General features: G+C 47.8%; 1 protein-coding gene across 1 annotated transcript in view; it reads right to left on the reverse strand.

The window, feature by feature from the left end:
* LOC108298158 (kinase suppressor of Ras 1-like) overlaps positions 1-9962 on the reverse strand; it is a 176880-nt gene extending 166918 nt beyond the window's left edge. The window contains 1 exon segment of the mRNA XM_017520902.2: positions 9509-9962. Within this exon segment, the coding sequence (XP_017376391.2) occupies positions 9509-9739 (231 nt within the window). The 5' untranslated portion in view covers positions 9740-9962.
* Between the last annotated feature and the right edge of the window lie 15695 nt (positions 9963-25657).

Here is a 25657-nt window from a genome sequence, read left to right on the forward strand (position 1 = left end):
AAAAAAAAAAAAAAAAAAAAAAAGGCAACCTCTCCTGGCTGGCTTAGTCTATAGGGGAACCATCCTCTCTTCAACCACTCCATTTTACTCGGAACCTCAATCAGCACCTCAGTTTCACACAAACCTAAAACATAAACACAACACTTGGTTGTGAGTTGACAGTTTGTCTCTTTCTCTGCTCAAGGCTTAAGGCCATGTCTCCCCAACTATGTCCAGTGGAAGAAAAGATCCCCTGGACAAATAAGTGTGAAAACCATTGTTGCAGGACTTCTCAGAACCTTTACAACACAAATCCTCATTCCCAGGGATCTTCAGGAGGGAGATGGCTGGCGCAGCTCAACCTTCTTTCATAGCAGCATCTTGCAGAATACAGTATGAGATACAGACAGGCTGCGCTGAGGCTTTTTAAGGGCCTGGGCCTTGGTGGGGGTGGGGTGGGAGTTCTCCGGATAGCACCTAATGAGTAAGAACATTCAGGTTGCTTTTTTTTATTATTATTTTTAAGACAGGATTTCACCATGTTGGCCTGGCTCGTCTCGAACTCCTGACCTCAGGTGATCTGTCTGCCTCGGCCTCCCAAAGTGCTGGGATTACAGGCGTAAGCTACCGCACCCAGCCAGGCTGCCTTTTAAAAAATTATCTGTAACTTTTTTTTTCTTATTGGCAAAACTGTGTGTGTACCATGAATGAAGCTGGTCTCCCTTATCCATATCAAAGCTAAACCCAAATTAATTGGCTAAATTGGGACTTAACACCTCCAGAAGCCATGTGGAAGAAAGCCCCACCACCTTTTAAAGTAGCTTACCTCATCATATTGGCAGAAAGCAAAACCCTTATGACCAGTATGTTGCTACTACAAGTCTATAGATAATGATGTATGAAAATTACTTTTCCCAACCATAGCTGGCATAGTTCACATACTGCATTACACTTCTACTCCCCCCCTTTTTTTTTTAAACACAAATCTTCTCTTCTTTTTTAATTTTAATTATACAAGACGGGTCTCAGTATGTTGCCCAGGCTGGTCTCGAACTCCTGAGCTCAAGCGATACCTGCCTCAGCCTCCCAAAGTCCTGGGATTACAGGCCTGAGCCACTGTGCCAGCCTTAAACACAAATCTTAATTCTTACAATTCTTACAATTATCCTGAGGGTAGAAAAATGGAAGGGGGAAGAAAAATAGCAAGCAGGTAGGCTGACTTCAGCTTCCTTATTTGTAAAGACAGTTTGCTCAGTTAAAACACACTACTGCCCACCAAGGCCAAGACAACAGAGAAATACAGACTGATGTAAATATGTAGGTTTTATATGCGACAGCAGTTTGAATGGAGACTTTTTCAATGCAGATGACAAATAGCTGTGCCTGGGAATAAACGGCAATGAATTTTTTATCTCAACAGCTGTCCCGACAGCACATCTCACCGTCTCTACCTGCGTCTGGAGTCAGGCAGAAAGCCAAAATGGACACCAAGACACTAGATCAAGCCATGTTCAACCCTTTGACTGCGAGGACTTTTCCGCCTATCTGTGGCAGTGGGTGTCATAAAAATTTTAGCTCATCAGCTGTCATTAGTGTTAGTGTATTTTATGTGTGGCCCAAGATCATTCTTTTTCCAGTGTGGCCCTGGGACGCCAAGCGGTTGGACATCTGTGCACTAGATTAAAAGGCTACTCCTTCTGGAAGCAACCGTAAAGAATTTCTGACATCTTGACATGAAAACCAATGGATAGTGGGATAGATTGCAAAATCTGCAAGAATTTTTATTCTTGTTGTTTTGGGGGGGTTTGTTTTGAGTCAAGGTCTTGCTCTGTGACCCAGGCTGGAATACATTGATGAGATCACAGTTCAGTGCAGTCTCAAGTGATTCTCCACCTCAGCCACCAGAATTTAGCTGGGACCACAGGTACGTACAACCACCCCTGGCTAATATTTTATGTTTTGTAGAGACAAGCTCTCACTATGTTGTCCAGGTTGGTCTCAAACTCCTGGACTCAAGGGATCCAGGATAGAATTACAGGTGTGAGCCACCACACCTGGCCACATGCATGAATTTTTAAGCCAAACACAAGGCCCCACAAAACTTAAGGTTTTCCCACCTAATTTCCAGGGGATCTTTTGATGCAAGGATGAGAAGCCCTTAAAAGTACACAGATGACTCCAAAGATTCAAGATAGATCATTCGGGCTGAGCCAGCCCACTGGGCAGACTGACCTTCAAAATAGGCCACCCACGATATACTCCAGATGCCTCTCCAAGAAGCTGTCCAGACCTCAGGGTCTTTAAGGCGCTGGGACAGAGCTAGAAAAGCAAACCCATTTGCTTCTTCCTGCAGGAAACCCCTTGAGGTCGAGACCCCAACATCAGAGGTGAGTGGAATGGGCAGGCTCCTGGCTCACCCTCAGTCAACAGACCAGGCTCAAGGTGACATAATGTCTTACTCGGGAGTGTGAGCCTCCAGGTCTGACTCCCAACTCAGTGCTCCTTTATTATCCACCTTTGTTAACTCTCCTTAACAGGGGTTCCTGGCAAGTCAGTTCTCCCTCAGGCCTTCAGTTTCCTCACCTGCAAGATGAGAGGGCTGGACCAGATGGAAATTCCAAGATCCTTTGCAGCCCTAGGAACCCACAACTCTACTAAATCATCCCCAAAGCTAGGAACTCCAAATAGCACTGTGATCAGTATTTGTAGTTAGGGATGAAACCCAGAATGCAGTTAAAGTGACTTTCATGAGCCTCAAGTGGTTATCTAGTACTACTTTCATGAGCCTCACCATATGGTTATCATATGTCTCAGGACACAGAGACCTGAAATCCAGCCCCTCCCTCTGCTATCTTGGAGCAAGAAAAAGGGCTTTCTTCTAATTGGTCAGCTTGGGAGGGTCCCCCTTTGCTGCAGGTAACCACAAAAACTAGAAGCCACACTGCTTGACACATAGCCCAGAAGCTCAGACACAAGCAACCACAAAACTAGAACCCATAATTCCTGACACTTATCCCAGAACCTCACCCACAGGACCATGTCCAGCGTTTTTTTTTTTTTTTTTTTTTAAAACAGTGTCTTGCCCTGTCATCCAGGCTGGAGTGCAGTGGTACAATCTCAGGTCACTGCAACCTCCACCTCCCAGGCTCAAGCAATCTTCCACCTCAGGCTCCTGAATAGCTAGAAAACAGCTAGGAAAGCAAACCCATTTGCTTCTTCCTGCAGGAGGCGCGCCACCACGCCCAGCTAATTTTGTATTTTTTGTAGAGACGGGGTTTCACCATGTTGCCTAGGGTGGTCTTGAACTCCTGGATTCAAGCTATCCACCCGCCTCAGCCTCCCAAGGTGCTAGGATACAGGCATGAGCCACCACACCCAGCCCCAGCCTCCTTTTTAAGGACTTCAGCGTGACTACAGATGCAGCGGCAAAGGGATAAATGTATGAAGGCTGCCATTCCTACTTAGCAGGGGAAGATTTATGATGCCACAGAGATTTTAAAGACTAGGACAGAAATACATACTAAATGTATTCATACAGTTTGACCCAGCAAATCTCACTTCTAGGAAGATACTCATTGCAGCATGGTTTATAAAAGCAAGACTCAGAAACAGCCTGAATCGCCCACACAGGGAAACCAGTTAGCTGAATTTATGGTATGACCACACAATGCAGCCACTAATAGTGCTGATGCATATGTATATGTGCTGATGTAGACAGAAGACATTTACAAGGCCATGCACAATATGTGTCACAAATATACACATGTACATTTGTATGCAAATGTAGGAAAAATATACAGCAAAATGCGCAATGGAATTAACCTGGAGAGGCAGCATTCTGGGTGATTTTTGTTGCTGCCATCTAGTACTTTCTTTTTCTACAGTGAACATATATCATAATGTATTTTTAAAATATTTTAATTAAAAATAGAAAGTTAAAGAATACATTGTCAGAGGAACTGTTCAGAAAGAATAAGGCAGGTAGCCATTTAAAAAATGATGAGTAAGTTGATCTCTAGGCAGCTTCTCCTTTCTCAGAATGAGACAAGCGCAGAGCTGGCTGCATCATGGTGCTGAGAGTCCTGTCTTTGAGGATGTGCTGGCCTGAACATTAGGGAAGCAGCCCCGTGCCCAAACCCTGAGGCTGCACAGACTGGGTGGCCACCAGGAAGCCCAAACATCTAGAGTCAAGCCACTGAATGCCCTCAGACCAGCCCTTTTCATTACTGGCCATTTCCTTGGTCTCAGCAACCATGACCCTGCATACAATCTCCCCACCATAGCGACAGCTGTGGAGTTCTAAACGTGAGTTGACAAGACCAGTCAACCTGGGTTCAACCACCTGCTGAAACAGTCTCTTCATCCCCCCCCTCCGCCCCCCAACCCCCGCCACAATTCACTCAGCTGTAACATTAGGATAAAGCCTCATAGCGTCCTTGTGAATGTTAAGGTGCAACATATGCCGAGAGCCCCGTGCAGTACTCCACACAGAACAAGTGACCAAGCACGTTCCTCATCTTCGTCTGCCCTCTCTACTGGAAGGCCATTCCCCTGACCCCAAAGGCACCTATGCAGCTTTCCCTTTGAACTGAATGTAAAAAAGAGATCTCAACCAGCCTATTCTGAAAGGATGGCCTTTTGAAAAGGCACAGCTTGGAGAGACCTGGCCACAGGCTTTGCTGCTCCTCCCCAGCACCGCAGACACTGCCACCGTGGGCCAGTGTCTCTACGTGGTCCATCTCCAGACACATCCCGCGGGCAGGAGAAGACCTGCCGCGTAGAATGCCACTTTCCTGGACTTTGAGACAACCCAGACGACTCCAAGAACAGGACACAACCCTGACGTGGAAGAAGGCATTCCCACAGCTGCAGGCAACAAACCACACCTGCTGGCACCCACACCAACAAAGCTGCAGATCTGATAAGACCTCGCTCCAGCACCACCCAGCCCTCCCCAGGCTCACAGCCACTGCGGGTCCCCCTGCAGGCTGCCTACAAGAAACATTTGGGAAGTAGGTTTCACCAGGGAAAAAGTTACCCAGCTGAAAGTGGACACAAAAAGGGCCAGAGCCTCAGTGCTGCATCCCTTCAGGGATGGCTGGAGCTACTTGGCCAAAGGGTTACAACTGTGGCCACAGGGCAGAAGTGGAGGGATGCCACACTTCGAGACAGGGACTGGGTGGGAAAGGAAACCAGGTTTCAGTCTCAGTTCTGCCAGGAACCTGTGACTTGGGAGAAATCACCAAGACTCTGGGAATATTTTCCATAAAACCAGGAGGTGGTTCACGCCTGTAATTCCTGCACTTTGGGAGGCCAAGGCGGGCAGATCACTTGAGGCCAGGACTGGCCAACATGGTGAAACCCTGTCTCTACTAAAAATACAAAAATTAGCCAGGCATGGTGGTGCACGCCTATAATCCCAGCTACTCGAAAGCTAAGGCAGGAGAATTGCTTGAACCTGGGAGGCAGAGATTGCAGTAAGCAGAGATCATGCCACTGCACTCCAGCCTGGGCGACAGTGGCACTCTGCCTAAAAAACAAAAACAAAAAAAACAGGAGGTTGGACAGGCCAAGGGTTCAGTGGGGTTCCCAACGTAGGGTCCTGAAAGCTGTGCTACCAGAGTCATGACTGTGCCCTGCCTGGCCCCTTCACTAGACTAGGAGTGTCCCTAAACCCTAGAGACTGGGAGAGTCGCCCACCTACTTCAGAGCCCTTGCCAGGTGGCTGCCAGCCGGGTAAGCACAGCAACAGGAACCGAAGGTCTGTCCAGGGAATATGCCTCAGCACACCCTAAGGACCTAATCTTCAGGCCTTAGCACCCTTCCCCCTCCCAGCAGTTCCATTGTCAGATGCTCCTTGGGAAGCACAGGGAGAGCTCAGGTCCCCCACATAGCAGAGCTGTGTGAGGACCAGGCCTCTCTGACCTTCCAAGTGGCAGGAGAGCCTTCCCTCTGACCCCTCACAGCTCCAGGGCAACTGCCCAGGGAGGCAGCCCAAGGGCAGAGACTGCACCTACCACAGTTCCCAACATCACATCCCAGCAAAGCCTGATGATCAAGGTCCTTCAGCCCCTTTCTCCAGGCCAGCTTGCTTAGGAAGGATTTTTCTACGCAAGAACACAAGGCAGGGAGAGTCAGGATGGCAGAGCCTGTCTCTGGGAAGTACTAGTAGGCTGCAGGAAAGGGCAAGTCACAGTGTCCCTGGAACGTGAAGCTCCGTGAGGCAACATGTGTTTGCTTCTACCCACCCTTCTCTCCCCAGCGCTGGGCAGATTCAAAGGAATGAAGGGTATGACGACTGGAATGGGCTGCAGGCCCAGCTATGAGGCAGGCCAGGTGTCCCTCCGTGAGCACATCTGGGACATGAGAACATTCCTATTTGCCTCGGTGGAGTTCTCAGACCCCTAGGAGGGCCTAGCGGAGACAGAACACCAGGTCCTGCCAGGATGAGGTAGCCTCACAACTTCTGTTAACAGATTCACACCCTGCTTTCAGACTGTCTCCCTCCCTTTCTATTGAGAGAGGGAAAATGTGTATGATCAAGAATGCGGTCTCCAGGAACGTTTGTGAGATTGAGAAGAGATGGGCACGCTGCAGGGCAAACAGGAGGTAAATGCTAAACCTCAGCTCCTTCTGCCCTTTTCTAACCAAACTGGACCACGACACAGAGAAAAGTTATCCTCAGAAAACCAGACACACTGACCCCTGCACCCCATCTCAGCCCAGATTTTGGGCAGCAGCAGCCCATCCCCGGTCAGAGACCTCCAGGGACACCTCATGTGCTGCTTCTCCCACTGAGGGCTTATTTAATGAGGGGCAGAGTGGGCTGGGGCTCTTAAGATTCTAGAGAAGTCCGATGCAGTTGTGCAGACCAAGGCCTCCAGTCAGACCCTTCTTCCAAACCCAGGAATCCAGTGTTGCAAGCACAGTCTCTGGGGACCCTGGCCTGGTGTGTGGGGAGCCCACAGTACAGGAAAGAATGCCGAGTGGACCTCACCACACGCCCGCCTGGCCCTGCCACATGCTGCTGGGGACAGGCAGCTCCACCCAGCTTGCTGAGACTGTTTCCTAGCCTGTGTCACCCGCCTGCATGAGATGAGAGGCAGCTGCAGAAGTACCTTTCCCTAAAAGTGGCCTGTGCCGTAAGTGCTACTGGACTCTCACTAGGGAAAGCTGCCAGGCAGACCCCTTTTGAAAGCAACAATGTGAACTGACAGACAAAACGCTGCAGGTGTGAGCAGTCTCATTCCTATTTTACGGACAGGAAAGCTTGAGACTCAGAAGTCATGGGACTTGCCCAAGGTCACACAGACAGAACCCAGGCCCAAAATGAAAGCCATGTGCTTCCTGCTCACCACACTGCTCCTATGGCAACAATTCTGGTAATAAACAACCCCTACTTTACAGGCTCAGTAAATCTGGATTTTAGAACCATTCTTAAAGAGGTTATTCTTAAACAGGGGTAGTATAAAAACAATCAGAAACATTTAATTTCACCAACCGAATCTCCTTCCCTAATCTAGAGAATTTCCAGCTTCCAGAGCTCTCAGAAATCCACTCCAACCTCCTTTTTCAGGTGAGGAGGCTGAGGCCTCGAGGATGGAGTGACTCATCCAAACTAGCTGGTGGCAGCCCCATGGAACTTGCTCCAGGGGTCTAAATTCCCAACCCCAAAAACAACCCATCTCCTGCCTTTTCAGGGAGTGGGGTGAACCGGAATCCACATCTGGTGGGAAGAACAGGGAGCTGGATTTACACTGCAAATCCCCTGCGGGCCTTCAGATGGGTTCTCAGCTGCCAGGGTTGATTGTCTAAACCAACACTCAGGAGGGAAGCCACTGAATAAACCAGCTCCAAGACTTCAATAGCTGGATGCTCTGGTGCATCACCACACCACACTGCCGTCAAAATGAGGGACTCTGAAAGTCAGGGTAGGACAAAAGGCCATTCCTGAGAATGCACAGCAAGTGGTTCTCCTACATATACACTCGGAGCCAGGAGCTCTTCAGAGTGACATGGGGACAATCCCACAGAGGTCAACAGAGAGAGCATTCTCCAAGCCCAGCAACACCGAAATCCAGCCGCACACACTCTGACGGACAGCGACCCCTCCTCCCGGAACTGAGCCTCACAGGCCCCTTATTGTGTCAGCTTAAAAACTGAACTTTGCTGGGCAAACACACTCAGCTGTGTTCAACAAATCAGTTTCTCTCAACACTTGGAAAACTGCAGCATGCACGCAGAAAGGCCGGTTGTAAGGGGTTCTGTTTGTTTTTTAAGCAAAGCCTTGGTCAGTACAGCTTTAGCAACTGTAATAAAAAATCATAATACCCAGCACTGACTGTATTCTTCCAATGTCCTGTGACTTTACAGCTTCTAAGAAAATAAAACTGAAGGAGAGTCACCGCCGAGCATTTGGGATCAAACAAGGATTCAGGCTTGTGGCGTGCCTGGAGGAAGGATTGGTCTTGTAATAATTACCGCAATCACAGAGAGCCTTATGACAGCTGGCAGAGGCAATTAGCAACGGCGGAGTAGGGCGGGGCGGGAGGAGAGGACTGGTGAGAAATTGAGAATCTAATAAAATAAAACATCTCCAGACCTGCAGGAGGCCAGATGTGGCAGGGCAAGATGGTGAGAGGCCCCTTCTTCAAGACTGGGCAGCTATTAACTGGTCCCTGAGGGTTCACAGGCCGGTCCCTGGCCGAAATCACATTTGGAACGCACTAGTTGCAGTCATTTGTGTATGGACAGGGTGCCTCAATACCCTCAGGCTGGCTTTTCCAAATCCTTCTAATACTTCCCGGCTATAATTTGAGAGGAAGGCCCGCATATCTAATTTCTTCACACTCCAGGCTGTCTCCATTAGAACCCCTTAAACAGTGTCCTCTTCCCACCAAAGGCTTGCTTCCCCAGCATAATCCTTCCTAAGCCAAAATCCAATCTTTGGGGGGAAGCAGGGGGAGTCAGCGGGTAATTATTAATACATTTTAAGCAGCAAGCCTCCGTGGCAACGTGAAAGGAAAGCACCAAACGCCTCAACAGCAAAAATGCAGTTTCAGCAACACTTTTTAAAAAGCAGCAGACAAGACCTGGGAGGAGAGGAAAGGAAGAGACAGGACGGCGTCTGGGGCGTGAAGGGAAGGCAGCGGACGGCAGGCCTGCGCTCACGCTCAGGGGGACTTCCTCTGTCACCCAGCCCACGGGTGCTCGGCTCGGTCACACGGGGTAAAGTCCAGCGTGTGACTCAGTGGGACAACAAGTCCTGCGGCCCCACAAACTGGAAATGGGGTGGTGGCGGAGAAGGGGAGGAAGGTGATGTCCGCGCGCAGCCCACCCCGCCCACGGACCCCTTGAGCCTCCATCCCAGTTCCCACCACGCACACGCCCCGCAAATCCTGCCCAAGGAGAGGGCTGGTCCCGGGTCCTCCGGCTGCCGCATCAGCGAGTGCAGGAGGGAGGGGAAGCCTCTTACTGGGCGACGCGGGCTAACCTGGTCCCTGACCCTCGGGCGCTGCAGCTCCCTTACCTCCAGGGTCCGGATCTCCTGCTGGGTGAGGTCGTTGGACACGGCGCACTTGGTGCGCAGCCCGCGCAGGCTGCCGATGGAGATGTCGATGAGCTTCTGGAGCTGCCCGCACTGCTGCAGCGCCCGGCTGGCCGCGGCCCCGGCGCCTCCCTCCGCGGCCGCCGCATCCCCCCCGCCACCGCCCTCCTTCTTCTCTCCCATCGCCGCCGCGCGCAGCGCCGCTCTATCCATGCCTAGGCATCGGGGCCGCGGCGGCCGAGGCTGGGAGCCCGGGGGCGCGGGCGCCTCGGCAGGGAACCCCCGAACTGGAAGGGCTGGACCAGAAGCGCCCCTCGGCGCTGCCCGAACCGGGACGCCGGGAGAGCCGGCAGCCGAGTCCGCCGCTCCCTCCCGCCCAACTGCGGCTGCAAAGCGAAAGCCGCGGCGACCCGACGGCTTCGGCTCCCGAAGCCTTTTAAGCGGCGGCGGGGGCCGGGTCAGGGCGGCCGGGCATGCTGGGACTTGTAGTCCACGCCGCGCACCTGCCGCCGGACCCCGCCCTCGGGGCCCGCGACCGCGCCCGCGCCGCGCTCCCGACCCCCCGCTTAGCTCCCGCTGGCGGCCGCGGGTGCGGGCGGGCCCCTCCTAGGTGTCTCGGGTGGGGCTGCCCCGCGCCGGCTCCTCCCCTGGGCGCCGAAAGTCGAAAAGCCGAGTCTCCCCGTCCGCCTCCGCCTCCGCCCCCCACCCGGCCGTGGAGCTTCCCGCGACCCCCGGATGGGGCGGGGCTGAGGCGGGGAGCTCCCTGGACACCAGGCGGCTCTGCGTCCCGCCGTCCCGCAGTTCCTCAGCCGCTGCCAAGCCCTGGAAGATGGGGACCGGGGAGGCTCCAGGATTTGTGTGTGGGTTTAGGGGCCGCCATCTAGTGGGAAGGGGCTTACAGAGCCTCTCCTGTAACTGGCTCACAAAGCGCTCTGCTCTGGATTGCCGGCGCCAAGAGGATTGCTCAGGCTTGGAGAAAAGCGAAGGGCTTTCTTCTGGACCACATTTACCCACCAAAACAAGAGTCCCATCCCTCCGCCATTCACAACCCAGCCAGCCAGCTCAGACACGGGGGACAGCGCACTGAATTGTCGATGGCTTCAGAGCAAGTGCCTGAGACTCAAATTCTGATTCCACCATTGCCTAGGGTGTGACCTTGGGCACATTCGAATTCCTCTGAATGCTGAGTCTCCTCATCAAATAACTCATCGGGTTCCTGTGAAGAATGAGTTAATGTATGTACAACACCTAGATTGGCACATGTGGTCGCTGGATAAATGTTAGCAATTCTATCTAACCTCATCTGAATATGGCCCTGGATCCAAGTAGTGGGCATGGAGCAGTACGGTACTGCCAAGGACTGGGAGTCCTCTGTCTTCTGTGCCTTCCTGTGCCTCCTAACCCAGCAATCAAGTCTCGCCCATCTGTTCACCCTCGTCTCCCACTAGTTCAGCCCATGTGTTCTATTATCTGGCAAAACTGAAAAACCAAGACTCTGATCAAAGCTCCCACACCTCCATACTTTCAACATCTGTCAACCAGAAAAATGTCTCCCTCTGAATTTTCTCTTGTAAGCTGCTCGATTGCAGAAGCCACTAGCTAGTGTATTATACCCTCTTCATAGAGCCAGAGACAGTGCATGGCACACAATAAAGGCTGCAACGTGCCTCATGAGCTCTTTCGGCAGGTCCTACAGGGTGTTTCTTTTACCTCTTAGGCCAGCTGAGGGTGTGTGTGTGTGTGTGTGTGTGTGTGTGTGTGTGTACGTACAGATAGATCATTGTTTTTTTGGTTTTGGTTTTGTATTTGAGGATGAGAATTGCACAGGAGGTGGGATACAAACATTTATAGACACTAAAACCATCAATAGTAGGTGGCAGTTTATATTACACTTTCCTTTAATGCCATTTGACATTTCAAAAGAAATTAAAGGTGGGCTCATGCCTGTATCTCAGCACTTTGAGAGGCCGAGGGGGAAGGATCACTTGAACCCAGGACTTTGAGACCAGGCTGGGCAATATTGGCAAGACTTTTTCTCTTAAAAAAATAAACTTAAAAAAAATCAGGTCTAGAAAGCAAAACTATAATAACTTTAAAATGTGCTTTTGCAAATTAACCCCTCCTCTGGAGATTTTCTGAAATGCAAGGAGGTTCCTCCCTAATCCCTGACCTTTTCCATTGAAAGTCTTTAATGGAGTACTCACTCAACTTATAAAAAGACTCCCTGCACTGTATTATGAATTTCTCAACCTGTTACCTTAACCACACCCCACTCCTTGCAAAGTAGTAACTATTATGAAAGGGAAACTGTAATTATGGTTCTCAAACTGGAACATGCATCAGAATCACCTGTAGGGCTTAATTCCCAGAACCACGGACCCCACCCCTATAGTTTCTAATTTTGTAGACTGGAGGACAGGGCAGGAGAATTTGCATTGCTATCAAGTTCTCAGGTGGTCCTGATGTGATTAGTCTGAGCCCAGTCTCAAGTCTTTACTTTGAGAAGCCTTGGTACAGAGGAAGGTCAGTGGGCAGGGAACTAACTCAAGGTACGACCCACAACCCAGCCTGGCTGCTTCAGAGCCTCTGTCCAGCAGCCAGAGCTGCCAGGCTTGAACAACTCACTCACTCTAATGCAGTTCACAAAAGATTTTTTTTCTCTTTTTCTTTTTTTTTTTTGAAATGGGGTCTTGCTCTGTCACTCAGGCTGGAATGCAGTAGCGTGATCTTGGCTCACTGCAACCTCTGCCTCCTGGGTTGAAGTGATTCTCCCGCCTCAGCTTCCCAAGTAGCTGGGTCTACAGGAGTGTGCCACCATGCCTAGCTAATTTTGTATTTTAAGGAGTGACAGGGTTTCACTATATGCTGGCCAGGCTGGTCTCTAACTCCTGACCTCAAGTGATCCACCTGCCTTGGCCTCCCAAAGTGCTGAGATTACAGACGTGAGCCACCACACGCAGCTTGTATTGCTTTGCTAAGTCCAAACTTAATAGAACTTTGAGAAGAGGAGGCAAAAAGAGCATGGGAATCGCAGTTCAAAACAACTGACTCAGATCTTGACTGATACAAGTTACATGACTGTGATTGCGGTACTTCATGTTTCTAAGTCTTGGTTTCCTCACATGAAAAAGGCAATAATGATAATATGTAATCATAACCATAATACAAAATCACAAGGTTGTGATTTTTAGATGAGAGACTGTACATGAGAACTTTTTGTAACTGCAAGGAGTGATGGTTTCCTTCACCACAAATACCATCAAATGGTCAAATAGTAACATGCATACCAATGTGTCTACTCTGAGGAAGAAAATAGGACTTCATTCCCACAGAAAATTTCAAACAGGCAAACCAATGTCTCTTACATTTATATTAGAAGATTCAAAGAAAATTTGGAACTCTCTATATATTATGTTTCTATACATAGGGAAATTGTGACTGGGTCTGACTCCATTGTTGGTGGTCACATTTCTTAGCTGGTTTCACCATTTTGACAGATGTTACAGACAGCTAAAAAACCAGCATGGCTTTCCTTGAAAATTAAATGAATGAATAATGCAACTAAACCCAAGATATTCTGATATCAAGTAGACACAGTCTGATAGTATGTAATTCTAATCTTTCTATTATACTACTTTGCCCAAATTTCAGACTCTTTTTCTCTTCTCAGGTTTTATATGTGCCTTTCTACTACTCCAGCTCTCTACTTTTTTTCTTTTTTTGAGACTGAGTCTGGCTGTGTCGCCCAGGCTGGAGTGCAGCAGTGTGATCTCAGCTCACTGCAACCTCTGCCTCCTGGGTTCAAGTGATTCTCCTGCCTCAACCTCCCAAATAGCTAGGATTACAGGCCCATGCCACCAAGTCCAGCTTAGTTTTGTATTTTTAGTAGATATGAGGTTTCACCATGCTGGTCAGGCTGGTGTTGAACTCCTGACCTCAAGTGATCTGCCTGCCTCAGCCTCCCAAAGTGCTGGGATTACAGGCACGAGCCACCACATCCGGCCAGTTCTCTACTTTTTGACTTTTCTTTGTCTTGGCAGACAGAGGAAAAGATAAACTTGTACTTGGGTTTTACATATTGTTTAAAAGATTGACAAAGTATTGTGACTAAATTCTTTACTTTTATAGAAATATGATGTCTTTTTTGACATTTACTATTAAAAAATATGATGTCATAATAGTGGGGGGCTCAAGCTTCCTGCCACAGAACTTGGATAATGCTTTAGCCTCACATACGTTGTTCTAAATATAAAATATTGTCAACAGGACATTTGAATTGCTTTTCCAGTAACGGGAAAAAATTGTTTGATGTGAAACTCATTTCTTGCTTTCTTTTCTTTCTGAACAAGGACTCACATTTATAATGTAGCAGAGTGGTTAGAATTATTATCAAAGAAAAGAATGGAATCAGCTTGACTCGGTTATATGTATACCAAAACCTTGGATTTATCAGCTTTCTGCTAAAAACTTTGTAAGCATATCTTTAAGATCATGTTCAAAAATAGAAACATGAAATTTGCTACAAAATAGAGCATACACCACAAACTGAACTGTTTAATAGGAGAAGGCTGTGTATACGTGGGTTTAGGGATGATGAGTTTAAAAGTTATACAAAGAGAAATATAATTTCAACAAGCCACATTTGTACTCTGAATAAAGAAAGCAACTTCACTGGTTTTAAATTAAATTCTGTCAAATGTGTATCTCCCCCAGATATCCAGAGACAGAATCATAGGATTGAACTAGATGTGACCTTAGACAAAATAGATTTCCTCATTTTAAAAATGAGGAGAATTAAAACTGAGAGAGGCTAAATGGCTTTCCCACAATAACATGGTCAAATAATTGCTGAGCTTAAGTTTGAAGTTAGACCTCCCAATATTCACTGCAATGCTCTTTTTGCTGTATCATACTGTCTCCTTATATGTATTTTCCTGTACTTATAACCAAGTTTTTATTCATTGTAAAGAGTGGCTACATATTAAGCTATTAATAGTTTTTCGTACCTTGCATGTAAATAAATAGTGCAACTAGAATGGATCACTTCACATTGATTTTTTTAAAAAACTTTTCCTACTAGTCATAATCCTTTGACCTCATTTGGAAATTTACATGCCACTGTCACAACTCTTTTACCACATTCTGAAAGCAAATGTGGCATTCTGCTCTCTGAAAGGAATTATAAAATATAATTCTAGAGCACATAAATGCAACTAATGTGGCCATTGTCTTTCTTTGGACATTTATTACTTTCCTTATTTATACTTAAGATGAAAAACATACAAAGGATGAAACAGATAAGATTTCAATAGTACTCAACCACTATGGAGTAAGTGGAGAAAGGCATACAATCACTTAACTCTATTGCCTTGCTTTAGTCGATGTCACTTACAGCAATCTATAATACAAATATTTCAGGACTATCCATCACAACAAAAATTAAATTTGTGAGGCCTCAAGAGGGCTTGGATTTGCAACTGATTTTTATTAAAGATCTAGAAATTCTTTAACAGGACTTTCAATCACATTCCTAAATGGACTGACACTAGGAAAGTGATCATGTTTATTACATTTTTATTAAAAAGTTGAAATCAAATACTTTTAAACCCAGTTTCCTCAGAGTATACTTTCTGCATCCTATGAAATTGGAAAGGAGAGGAAATGATTCTCTAATTCTAAAGTGAAACTAATTTTAAGGTTTTGGGGTATAACATGGTGTCTTTTCCACTGAGCAGATAGACATACCTCTCCCACCACTACCACCATTTTCTGAGTTCTTACTATGTGTCAGGTACCATAGCGGGAGCTCTACGTGAATTAACTCATTCAACGTTACAGTAACCATGTTAGAGATGAGTAAATAGACAAAGACAGAGATTAAGTGGCCTCAAGATCACTCAGCTAATATGTTAGATTCTAAAACCTGTGTACCGTAATAATAATAATAATAACATCAAAAGCGAGAATTTGTGGANTTGAAATGGGGTCTTGCTCTGTCACTCAGGCTGGAATGCAGTAGCGTGATCATGGCTCAGTGCAGCCTCAACCTCCCAGGCTCAAGCGATCCTCCCACCCCAGCTTCCCAAGTAGCTGGGACTACAGGAGTGTGCCACCATGCCTAGCTAACTTTAACTTTCCATTTTACTTTTTGTAGAAATGGAGTGTCTCTACATTGTCCAGGCTGGTCTCAAACTCTTAGGCTCAAGAGCTCCTTCCCCTTCAGCCTCCCAAAGTGCTGGGATCGCAGGCGTGAACCACCATGCCTGGTTCACAAGAGATTTCCTGGTAAGTGCCTATTTATGCACTTACATCGAACTTGTTATTGCCACTGGGGCCTGGTCATCACATCACATTCCCACATGGATGTGGGAAGCCACATCCTAAGAAGAGCCACTGCCAGCTTGTGGCATTCCTGCCCACCCATGCCACCACAGGGGTGATGTCAGAGCCTGAGACTAGACAAACGCCAGCTCCCTGGTTACGCTCCCACCAGGTTCTACGAAGCCAGTCTCTCCTCTGTGGATACACTCTTTCCTCTGATTATCCAAAGCATTCAGCAGGCCACGGCTTTCCTTGCTCACAGATGGCCTCCAGGCTTCTTGCCTGGATTTGAGTCATATGTCTGAAACAAGTTTACAGAACTGCCCCTTAGAGGTGGAGAAGTTTTTTTGTTTTTGTTTTTTGTTTTCAAGAGACAGGGTCTTGCTGTGTTGCCCGGGTTGGAGTGCAGTGGTGCGATGAAAGCTCACTGCAGCCTCGAACTCCTCAGCTCAAGCTATCCTCCTGCCTCTGCCTCCTGAGTAGCTGGGACTACAGGTGCCTGCCATCACATCTGACTCTTTCATAGAGAGTGGAGTGGTCAGCTCTGTCTCTGGATCACTGTATGACCTTGGGTGAGTCTTATATGACCTTGGGCAAATCTTCTAATCTGGTAGCACAGCTTCTTATTTGCAAGATGGTGATGTTTTATGAGGATAAGCAGATTATGTAACACAAAGTGATGGTCATAAAATAAGTGTTCAGCATATTTTATTTATTCGATAAATATTTACTTTGTGTTTACTTAAACTGTTCCAAATGCTTATTAACTCATTCAATGAACTCTGCATTACTTTCTTCCCCACCCTCCAGAATGAATCTCTTCTAGTTTGATGAATTAAATTATTATGTGTTGATTCAGGGTTTCAACATCGTCTCCAGGTTCTTGAGGCTTTTTCTGAGGCTCCCCAGGAGAGAAAGTTTGCTTATTCCCTCCTTCCTCTCCTCTGCCTCAGATCCCCCCATCAGTTTTCCCAGCTTGTCTGCATCCAAACACCAACAGCAGCAGTGGGAGCATTTTTGTGCACAGGCTCAAGAAACATGAAGAGGACACTTACCATGTGCCAGGCTCTGGGGGAGGCTCAGAGTGAAGGAAACCGAGTCCTTATCCCTGTGGAACATACATGAAAAGAAGGGCAGGAAATGAATGTCAATAAATATATTACTAAAATAAACTGAGAATTGTAAGTGCTATGCAGAAGAAGACAAAAGCAAATAGCCGAGAGTCTCTGGTGGCTAAGGTACTTCACTAGATGAAGTGGACAGAGAATTACTATCTGACCATTGAACTAAGATGTAAACAAAGAAAAGCAAAGCCATGTGGAATCTTCCAGGAAAGGAGCATTCCGGGCAATAGGAACATCATGTGCAAAGGCCCTGAGGCAGGAATAGCTTGAAACACTCCAGGAACAGAATAAAGACCCAGGGAGCCACAGCACGATGAGGAAGAGGAGCAACGGCCGGAGGCAACACGGGAGAGCTGGACAGGGGCCAGATGAAGTGGGACATGGGAAGGAAATTTGGATTTTTCTCTAAGTCTTTGTTACTTCTAATGTGGTCCAAGAGCAGCAGCAACTGTATGGCCTGGGAGCTTGTTAAAAACGCATCCTTGAGCCCAACCCCAGATAACTGAATCACAGACTGCGTCTTAGCAAAATGCCCACATGACCGAAACATATTAAATTTTTAGAAGCACAGTACTCTAAGTTTCTGGAAAGAAAGCCATGTTCTTTGCAGGTGGAGAGTTTTAAAGATCCCTCAGGCCACCACATGGAGAGCAGATGGTAGGGAGGCAAGAGTAGAGCCATGGCTCTGGTTTTGAGACAGCTGTCGTGGCCCAGGCCAGGTGGGGAGCAGGAATGAGGTGGGAGCGGAGGAGAAGGAGGAAATAGAAGGGACAGAGGACATGTTTTGGAGGCAGAGTCAACAGGACAAATCGATGGATTGAATGTTGAAGGAGGAAAAGAAGAATTCCGGCCATCCTAGCCATGTAGCCTCCACTCCTTCAAAGATACCATGGGGCACTGTGGGAAGAGCCCTATCCTACAGCCAGGTGTGACCACACCCTCAGGTGCCAAATCCACTCTCCCCTGCCTGCCCCCCTCGACTCCTAGCATCATCTCAGGACTCAGTAGGTTTCTGTTAGAGCCTGAAGCTGTACACAGGGAGCTTGGGGTTCATGGATTTCACCTTCAGTTAAATCAGTCAAGAAATGCACGGAGCCACCCTGGAGACATACACTCTTATTGTTATGATGTACACCTGTGCTCATTCATTCATTCATTCAACAAATATCTACTGAACCCCCAATATATGCTCGGCACCATGCCCGACTCTGGGGATACAGCAGTAAACAGTACATCATGTTATAGTCTATAAAAGGACTTTCCATCTATTTCGGCTCACAGTAAACTTGTGTTGTCTTCCTAAGGCCCATCCCATGTTGCTCCCGGCTAGAAAACCCCATGGGTTCCCTCTTGGCCTCAGAATGAGGTTTGAATTCCTGAAGCAGGGCTACAAGGTCCTGTGTTCCTGGTCCTGCTGATGTCTCCAAGCTTATCTGCCACCCAAGGCTGTTTTGAGTGAATGTCCCAGTTTGAAGAATCTGATGAAAATAACCCTCTCTCTAGAAAAAAAAATAGACACCCACAATTGAAATCAAATGTCTGGGGGTTTGTGGACGCCCTTGAGGCTGTCCATGAACCCCAGGCCCATAGACAATCTTGTCTCTACCTTTCACTCAACAGTCTTGATGACACCACGGATTTTCATGTCATGATGTCTTTGCTCAGGCTATCACTTCTGCCTGTGGTCCTTTGTCTCCAGCTCCCTATGTAAATTTCTTTTTTTTTTTTTTTTTTTTTTTTGAGAGAGTCTCGCACTCTTGCCCGGGCTGGAGTGCAATGGCACAATCTCGGCTCACTGCAACGTCTGCCTCCTGGGTTCACGTGATTCTCCTGCCTCAGCCTCTCAAGTAGCTGAGATTACAGGCGCACACTACCACATCTGGTTAATTTTTTGTATTTTTAGTAGTGACGGGGTTTCACTCTGTTAGCCAGACTGGTCTCGAACTCCACCTCAGCTTCCCAAAGTGTGGGATTACAAGCATGAGCCACCGTGCCTGGCCCTCTGTGTAAATTTCTACTAATCCTAGAAGTCTAACTCACATGTACCCCACCTCTGAACCCATAACAGGAGCAATCTTTTTAAATTCCATATTCCCTTAAAACTTTGCACGCTTTCTTATGCTTTACTATTTCCCTACCTGATTCTTCCCTATCTGGATAGTGAGTCTCTTTGGACTCAGATAGACCCTATATGACCTTGGCAAAGTTTTTTAGCTCTCTGAGCTTTTATTTTCTCATCTGTAAAAATGAGCATAATAATCCCTCCCCCCATCACTTAAGCCCAGGAGTTTGAGACAAGCCTGGGCAACCTAGTGAGACCCCATCTCTACAAAATGAAAATAAATAAAAAATAATCCCTCCCCTCAGGGTGGCTGAGAGAGGTAAAGAAAATAAAGCAAATATGCCTGGCACACAATAGTGCTTAACACGTGTTTGAATAAACAAACAAGGGAATACAGTTTACAGAAGAAACCAGGCCCTCTCTCTAGGGATCTGACTCCGGTGTGGCCCTTAGGTGCTTGTTCTAGAAGGCACATCACTACCACCTGTGCAGTACAGGCAGAACCAGGCTGTGGAGCAGGCTGTAAGGAGAAACAAAGTTGAAAAATAGCCTGACCGGGCCGGGCGCAGTGGCTCACGCCTGTAATCCCAGTACTTTGGGAGGCTGAGATGGGCAGATTACGAGGTCAGGAGTTCCAGACCAGCCTGGCCAACATAATGAAACCCCGTCTCTACTAAAAATACAAAAATTAGCCAGGCATGGTGGTGCATGCCTGTAATCCTAGCTACCCAGGAGGCTGAGGCAGGAGAATCGCTTGAACCTGGGAGGCAGAGGTTGCAGTGAACCGAGATCACCCCACTGCACTCCAGCCTGGGCGACAGTGCGAGACTCTGTATCAAAAAAATAAATAAATAAATAAAAGAAAAAAACCCTGAGTAGGCCTAAAACTGAAGCCACCCGAGTTGTCCTAGGCTTCTTCAGGCAACCTGGCAAGAGACAGAACTGCTCTGGGAGATGTAGGGAAGAAATGTCCTGGGAAGCCCAGGAGGGGATGTGGGTGCTGTCTTTTCATTCGGTTACCTTCTGAGCCATTTCTCCTCCTCCAGTTTCTAAACCTTTGCCCAGCTGACACCATCCGAGTACACCCTGTACTCTCTCACTTGCAGTTTCTTGCTCTCATCTCCCCATCACTTCAGCTCAGTCATCGTGGGCTCTAGCTTCCCCTCCACACCATGCTTCATCAGAGCCTCCAATCCTCTTTCAATATCACCTTTTTCACTGTCAGCCACTCATGTCCTTGCTTCCCTTCTAACCCTGAGCAGACCCCATGCTCCACCGTGACTGTTACTCCCTGGCTGAACCCTCAATAAACCTGCCCCTCTCTGTCCATTATTTAAACCTGACTAAATTCCAACTCTTCTAAAACCCAACCCTCACCTTCTTCAGGCCAGTGCCAGAGCAGCTGAAGGTGCTGGAGAAAAGCACACAGAACTGTTGATGAGTTGCTCTTTACATTCATGACCCTGCCAGGCACAGTGGCTCATGCCTATAATCCCAGCACTTTGGGAGGGCTGAGGCGGGCAGATCACCTAAGGTCGGGAGTTCGAGACCAGCCTAACCAACATGGAGAAACCCCCATCTCTACTACAAATAAAAAATTAGCTGGGTGTGGTGGCGCATGGCTGTAATCCTAGCTACTCTGGAGGCTGAGGTGGGAGAATCACTTGAACCCGGGAGGTGGAGGTTGCAGTGAGCCAAGATCATGCCATGACACTCCAACCTGGGCAACAAGAGCGAAACTCAGTCTCAAAAAAAAAAAAAAAAGAAAAGAAAAGAAATGAAGCCCTCAGACCAGATCCACCAACCCTCCCTCCTGCCCCTGCGCCCAGGCTTCCTGCCTCTCCTCCTGCAACCACAGAAGAAGCCTCCTGTTGGAGTCTAAGGCAATGACTGTCTGCTGGGACTCTGGATCCCAGGCCCTCAAGCAGGCTCAAGGCCTTTGATCCAGTGAGTATCCTGCTTTTCTCTGCATCATCATTTTCTCCCTTTCTGCTCTGCTATTTTTTATTTTTATTTTTATTTTTGAGATGGAGTCTTGCTGTGTCACCCAGGCTGGAGTGCAGTAGTACTATCTTGGCTCATCACAACCTCTGTCTCCCAGGCTCAAGCACTTCTACCTCAGCCTCTCGAGTAGCTGGGATTACAAGCATGTTGCCACCAAGCCCAACTAATTGTATTTTTAGTAGAGACGGGTCTTCACAATGTTGATCAGGCAGGTGTCGAACCCCACGGCCTCAAGCGATCTGCCCACCACGGCTTCCTAAAGTGCTGGGATTACAGGCATAAACCTCTACGTCTACCCTGTTATTCTGAGTTGCATGCAAACATACTTTAGTATCTCTCCTAAGGAAAGGAAGGAAGGGAGGGAGACAGGGAGGGAGGGAGGGACTATTAGTTAGGGTCCTGGCAGAAATCAGGATTCTCTCAGATGGTTCCACTGATGTCAAAGAAGCTACTAAACAAAGTTAAGGAAACAAACAAGGATGTTGCAGCACCCAGAGACAAATGAAGGTTTGTAGGCTGACAACTCCTGGCCCAGAAATGACCAAGGGAAGAAAAAGCATCCCAGGAGCCATTGAGAAAATGGCAGCCTGGAAGGAACTGCAGGCATGAAGCAGGACACAGCTCCTGCCGGAGACAAGACACTGAAGCAGAGACGGAGGGGGCGGAACATCCACTCTCTCTTTCCTTTAGCCTTCAGTTCTCCTGCCTTTGCCTCCCCTTGGCTGAACCCACATGGAAGTGTCCTAACGAAAAGAGCCCCAGTAATGCAGTACAGAAAGATCTCTCTCCCGGGGCCCAGAGTGGGACACTAATGGACAGTGAATGGATCTTGGACGGGAGAATGGCCAGCGCACCTTCCCTCATCCCTAAATCCCCTTTCGGTTTCTGCCCTTTCTCTGCTTACATTATAGCAAAACATCTTGAAAGAGTTGTCCGTGCTTGGCTGGGCATGGTAGCTTGTGTCTGAAATACCAACACTTTGGGATTACAAGGAGGAAAGATCACTTTAGCCCAGGAATTAAAGACCAGCCTGGGAAACATGGCAAAACCCCATCTCTACAAAAAAAATACAAAAATCAGCCGGGCGTGGTGGCTTGTGCCTGTAGTCCCAGTGACTTTGGGGACTGAGGTGGAAGATCACTTGAGCCTGGGAAGTTGAGGCTGCAGTGAGCCACGTTTGTGCCACTGCATTTCAGTTTAGGTGACAGAGTGAGATCCTGGCTCAAAACAAACAAACAAAAAAGCAACAAAAAAAGTCCCACTGTTTTACTTTTGCAAGACTGAATTTCCTCATAGGCACCTAAATATTCTACTGGGTCTTTTAAAGGAAATTTCCTTTCCTATTAAATTTATAGTCACATGTATGACACGTGTATGTGAAATATGAACAGAGAATCTGGCATTCTGGATGTGGGAGTAGATGAGGTCTCATATTATTGACATGTAATTCCATAAAGCAAAGACTTGGAATGACGTCATCATCTTTCTACCCTCTCTGGTTCCAGCCTCCATGAGGCAGCATGACGAATGGCTTAAGGGCCAGGGCTGCAGAACGAGAAATGGTTTAAATTTCATTTCTTCTTTTTTTTTTTTTTTTGAGATGGAGTCTCACCCTTGTTGCCCAGGCTGGAGTACAGTGGCACGATCTCAGCTCACCACAACCTCTGCCTCCCGGGTTCAAGCGATTCTCCTGCCTCAGTCTCCCAAGTAGCATGCGCCACCACGCCCAGTCAATTTTTGTATTTTTAGTTAGAGACGGGGTTTCTCCATGTTGGTCAGGTTGGTCTCGAACTCTCAACCTCAGGTGTTCCACCCACCTCAGCCTCCCAAAGTGCTGGGATTACAGGCATGTGCCACTGTGCCCGGCCTTAAATTTCATTTCTAACCCTTCTTTGCAATATGTCCTTAACCAAGTCACTTTATCTCTCTGAGTCTCAGATTTCTTATCTATAAATTGCCTGAGTATGGTAGTCATAGAGATTAAGTGAGCAATACACGTAAAGCCCCCAGCCTCTGAGCCCTGCATGAGTAAGCACACTGGAACAGTGCCAATCATTTCCATAGCAAGGATATTATCTTCCAGAAGCTTCCCAGTGATCACAGGCTACAGAAAGAGGTGGTGCACATGGACTGGGGCAGTAAGTTGAGGACTGGCAGCTGTTTCTGGCAGGTTGTTTGGAAGGGGATGAGGAGTGACTAGAAATGAAGGATGACATAATGTCCTTTCTAGGGTCAAAGCATTGAAGGGATTATGGCATCCATTCCCACAAGTATGAGTCAAAATAAAAATAACACTAAAAAGCACAAAACATGAAATCTGAATGCATGCTAAAAAACCAGTCTCTTTCTAGATGTTCTGATTGCACCATTCCAGATAAATTCACCGAAGCTGAATTCATGTTTTCAATGCCCTTGCTCTGTTGCCTGCCTGCAGGAAATGCAGCAGGTGTCTGAGCCCAGGGACGAGAATTCCTAGGATCTGAATGCCATGAGATACCTTCACACCTGTGATATAAGTCATGATCATGATCATGCAGTGATTGAGTCAATTTTCTGTTGTCCCATTGTTCTTCAAACTCTTCAAAGTCCTTTCACTTACATCAGCTTGCTTGAACTCCACAGTGGTAGTCAAAAGGAAATCAATGTTAGCTCAGTGGATTTTATTCATGGAATAACCAGAAATATAGCCTAGAACTGTTTGACATCAGTTGAACCATCTGAGCCGATTATAATTCCTGCCAGGACCGTAACTAATAGAGAGGTCCCTCCCTCCCTCCCTCCTTCATTCCCTCCCTCCCTCCTTCCTTCCCTCTCTCCCTCCCTCTTTACCCCAGCCTCTCTTTCCTTCCTTCCTTCCTTCCTTCCCTCCCTCCCTCTTTCCTTTCTTCCTTCTTTCCTTCCTCCCTCCCTCCCTCCCTGCCTCCCTTCCTTTTTTTCCTTCCTCCCTTCCTCCCTCTTTCCTTCCTTCCTTCTTTATTTAAGGGAAATACTAGAACACGTTTGTGTGCAAATGAGAATAAAAGGGATAAAATGGTTATGCAGAGAAAAGCAGGGTACTCACTGAAATGGAGGCCTTGATACCTGATCAAGTCATGGGATCCAGAGTCCCAGCAGAAGATCCTTGAATCCCAAGCCAATTGACCTTGAAATTGGTCTTTGCCTGGAGACCACCACCACTTTTCACTCTTACACAGCGGTGTACCACTCAGGACTCAGAAGTCACCTCTTCCTGGAACCCCTCCCTCACCCGTAGGCTGGCCCAGCTCACTTCTTCCCACGTGCTTGTCCTCAGTGTCCGGGGAGACTCCTGCCTCAAAACTCTCTGCTTTTGGCCTCTTGCACTGGCCTGTGAGCTCTCTGCAGGAAGGGCCCCACTCACATATCACATTGGTCCAAAAAACTTGTGGTTCATTGTTGAATTGAGTGGGCCAATTTAACAGAGATCTTTCACAAGCTGGATTGAATGTTCTGGGAGGACCCATTTTATGGTAAGTAGAGGCAACACTAATCTCGTCCCAGGTAGGAGACAAAGACCCCTCTGCCGCCATCACCCACCCATGAACACAGCATGTATTATGATAACCATGGTGCCTGAAATTCCTCCATTCAAGAATGGTTTCTTGTCTTCTGACAGTCTTGTCCCCTGGACAGGTGGGACTGGAGTGGTGTGGCTGAGAGGTTAAGTGCCTTGGCGGGGAGGGGTCTACTAGAGACACTGGGGCTTATGATGACTGCCCTTCCAGCAGCTCTTGTCCCCATTTCATGGAGGCTGAAATGCCGCAAACCCTCAGCTGTTCCAGGCTCCGTGGGCATCTGAGAACGCTCAGTTGCTCAGTATCCAGGGTCCTTGTGCCAAAATTTTGGTGACACTGTTCTCACTATCTTTTTCTTTAAAATTATTGGCCAGGCACGGTGGCTCATGCCTGTAATCTCAGTACTTTGGGAGGCCCAGGTGGGAGGATCACTTGAGCCCATGAGTTTGAGACCCTTGGGCAACATGGCAAAACCGCATCTCTACTAAAAATACAAAAAAGTAGCCAGGCATGGTGGTGCATGCCTGTGGTCCCCACTACTCAGGAGGCTGAGGTGGGAGGATGCCTTGAGCTGGGAGGCAGAGGTTGCAGTGAGCCGAGATCACTCCTCTACACTCTAACCTGGGCAACAAAAGTGAAACTCCATCTCAAAAAAGGGAAAAAAAAGTTGTATTGACAGCCAATGTCTCAAAGCTGTAATGCCAGCACTTTGGGAGGCCAAGGTGGGGAATCACTTGGGTTCAGGAGTTCGAGACCAGCCTGAGCACCTTGGTGAAACCCCATCTCTACCAAAAATATAAAAAATTAGCCAGGCATGGTGGTGCCCGCCTGTGGTCCCAGCTACTTGGGAGGCTGAGGCAGGAGGCAGAGGTTGCCGTGAGCAGAGATGGCACCACTGCACTACAGCCTGAGCGACACAGTGAGACCCTACCTGCAAAATAAATAAATAGGAGGTTGTCTAAAATTTTTTAAGTTCTGTTGTTCAATCCTTGTCTCCTGAACATTAAATTAAGAAATAAAGTCATGGCCAGGTGCGGTGGCTCACGCCTGTAATCCCAGCACTTTGGGAGGCCGAGGCGGGTGGATC

This window comes from Cebus imitator, unplaced genomic scaffold, assembly GCF_001604975.1.
Source record: "Cebus imitator isolate Cc_AM_T3 unplaced genomic scaffold, Cebus_imitator-1.0 Scaffold897, whole genome shotgun sequence".
Lineage (NCBI taxonomy): Eukaryota > Metazoa > Chordata > Mammalia > Primates > Cebidae > Cebus > Cebus imitator.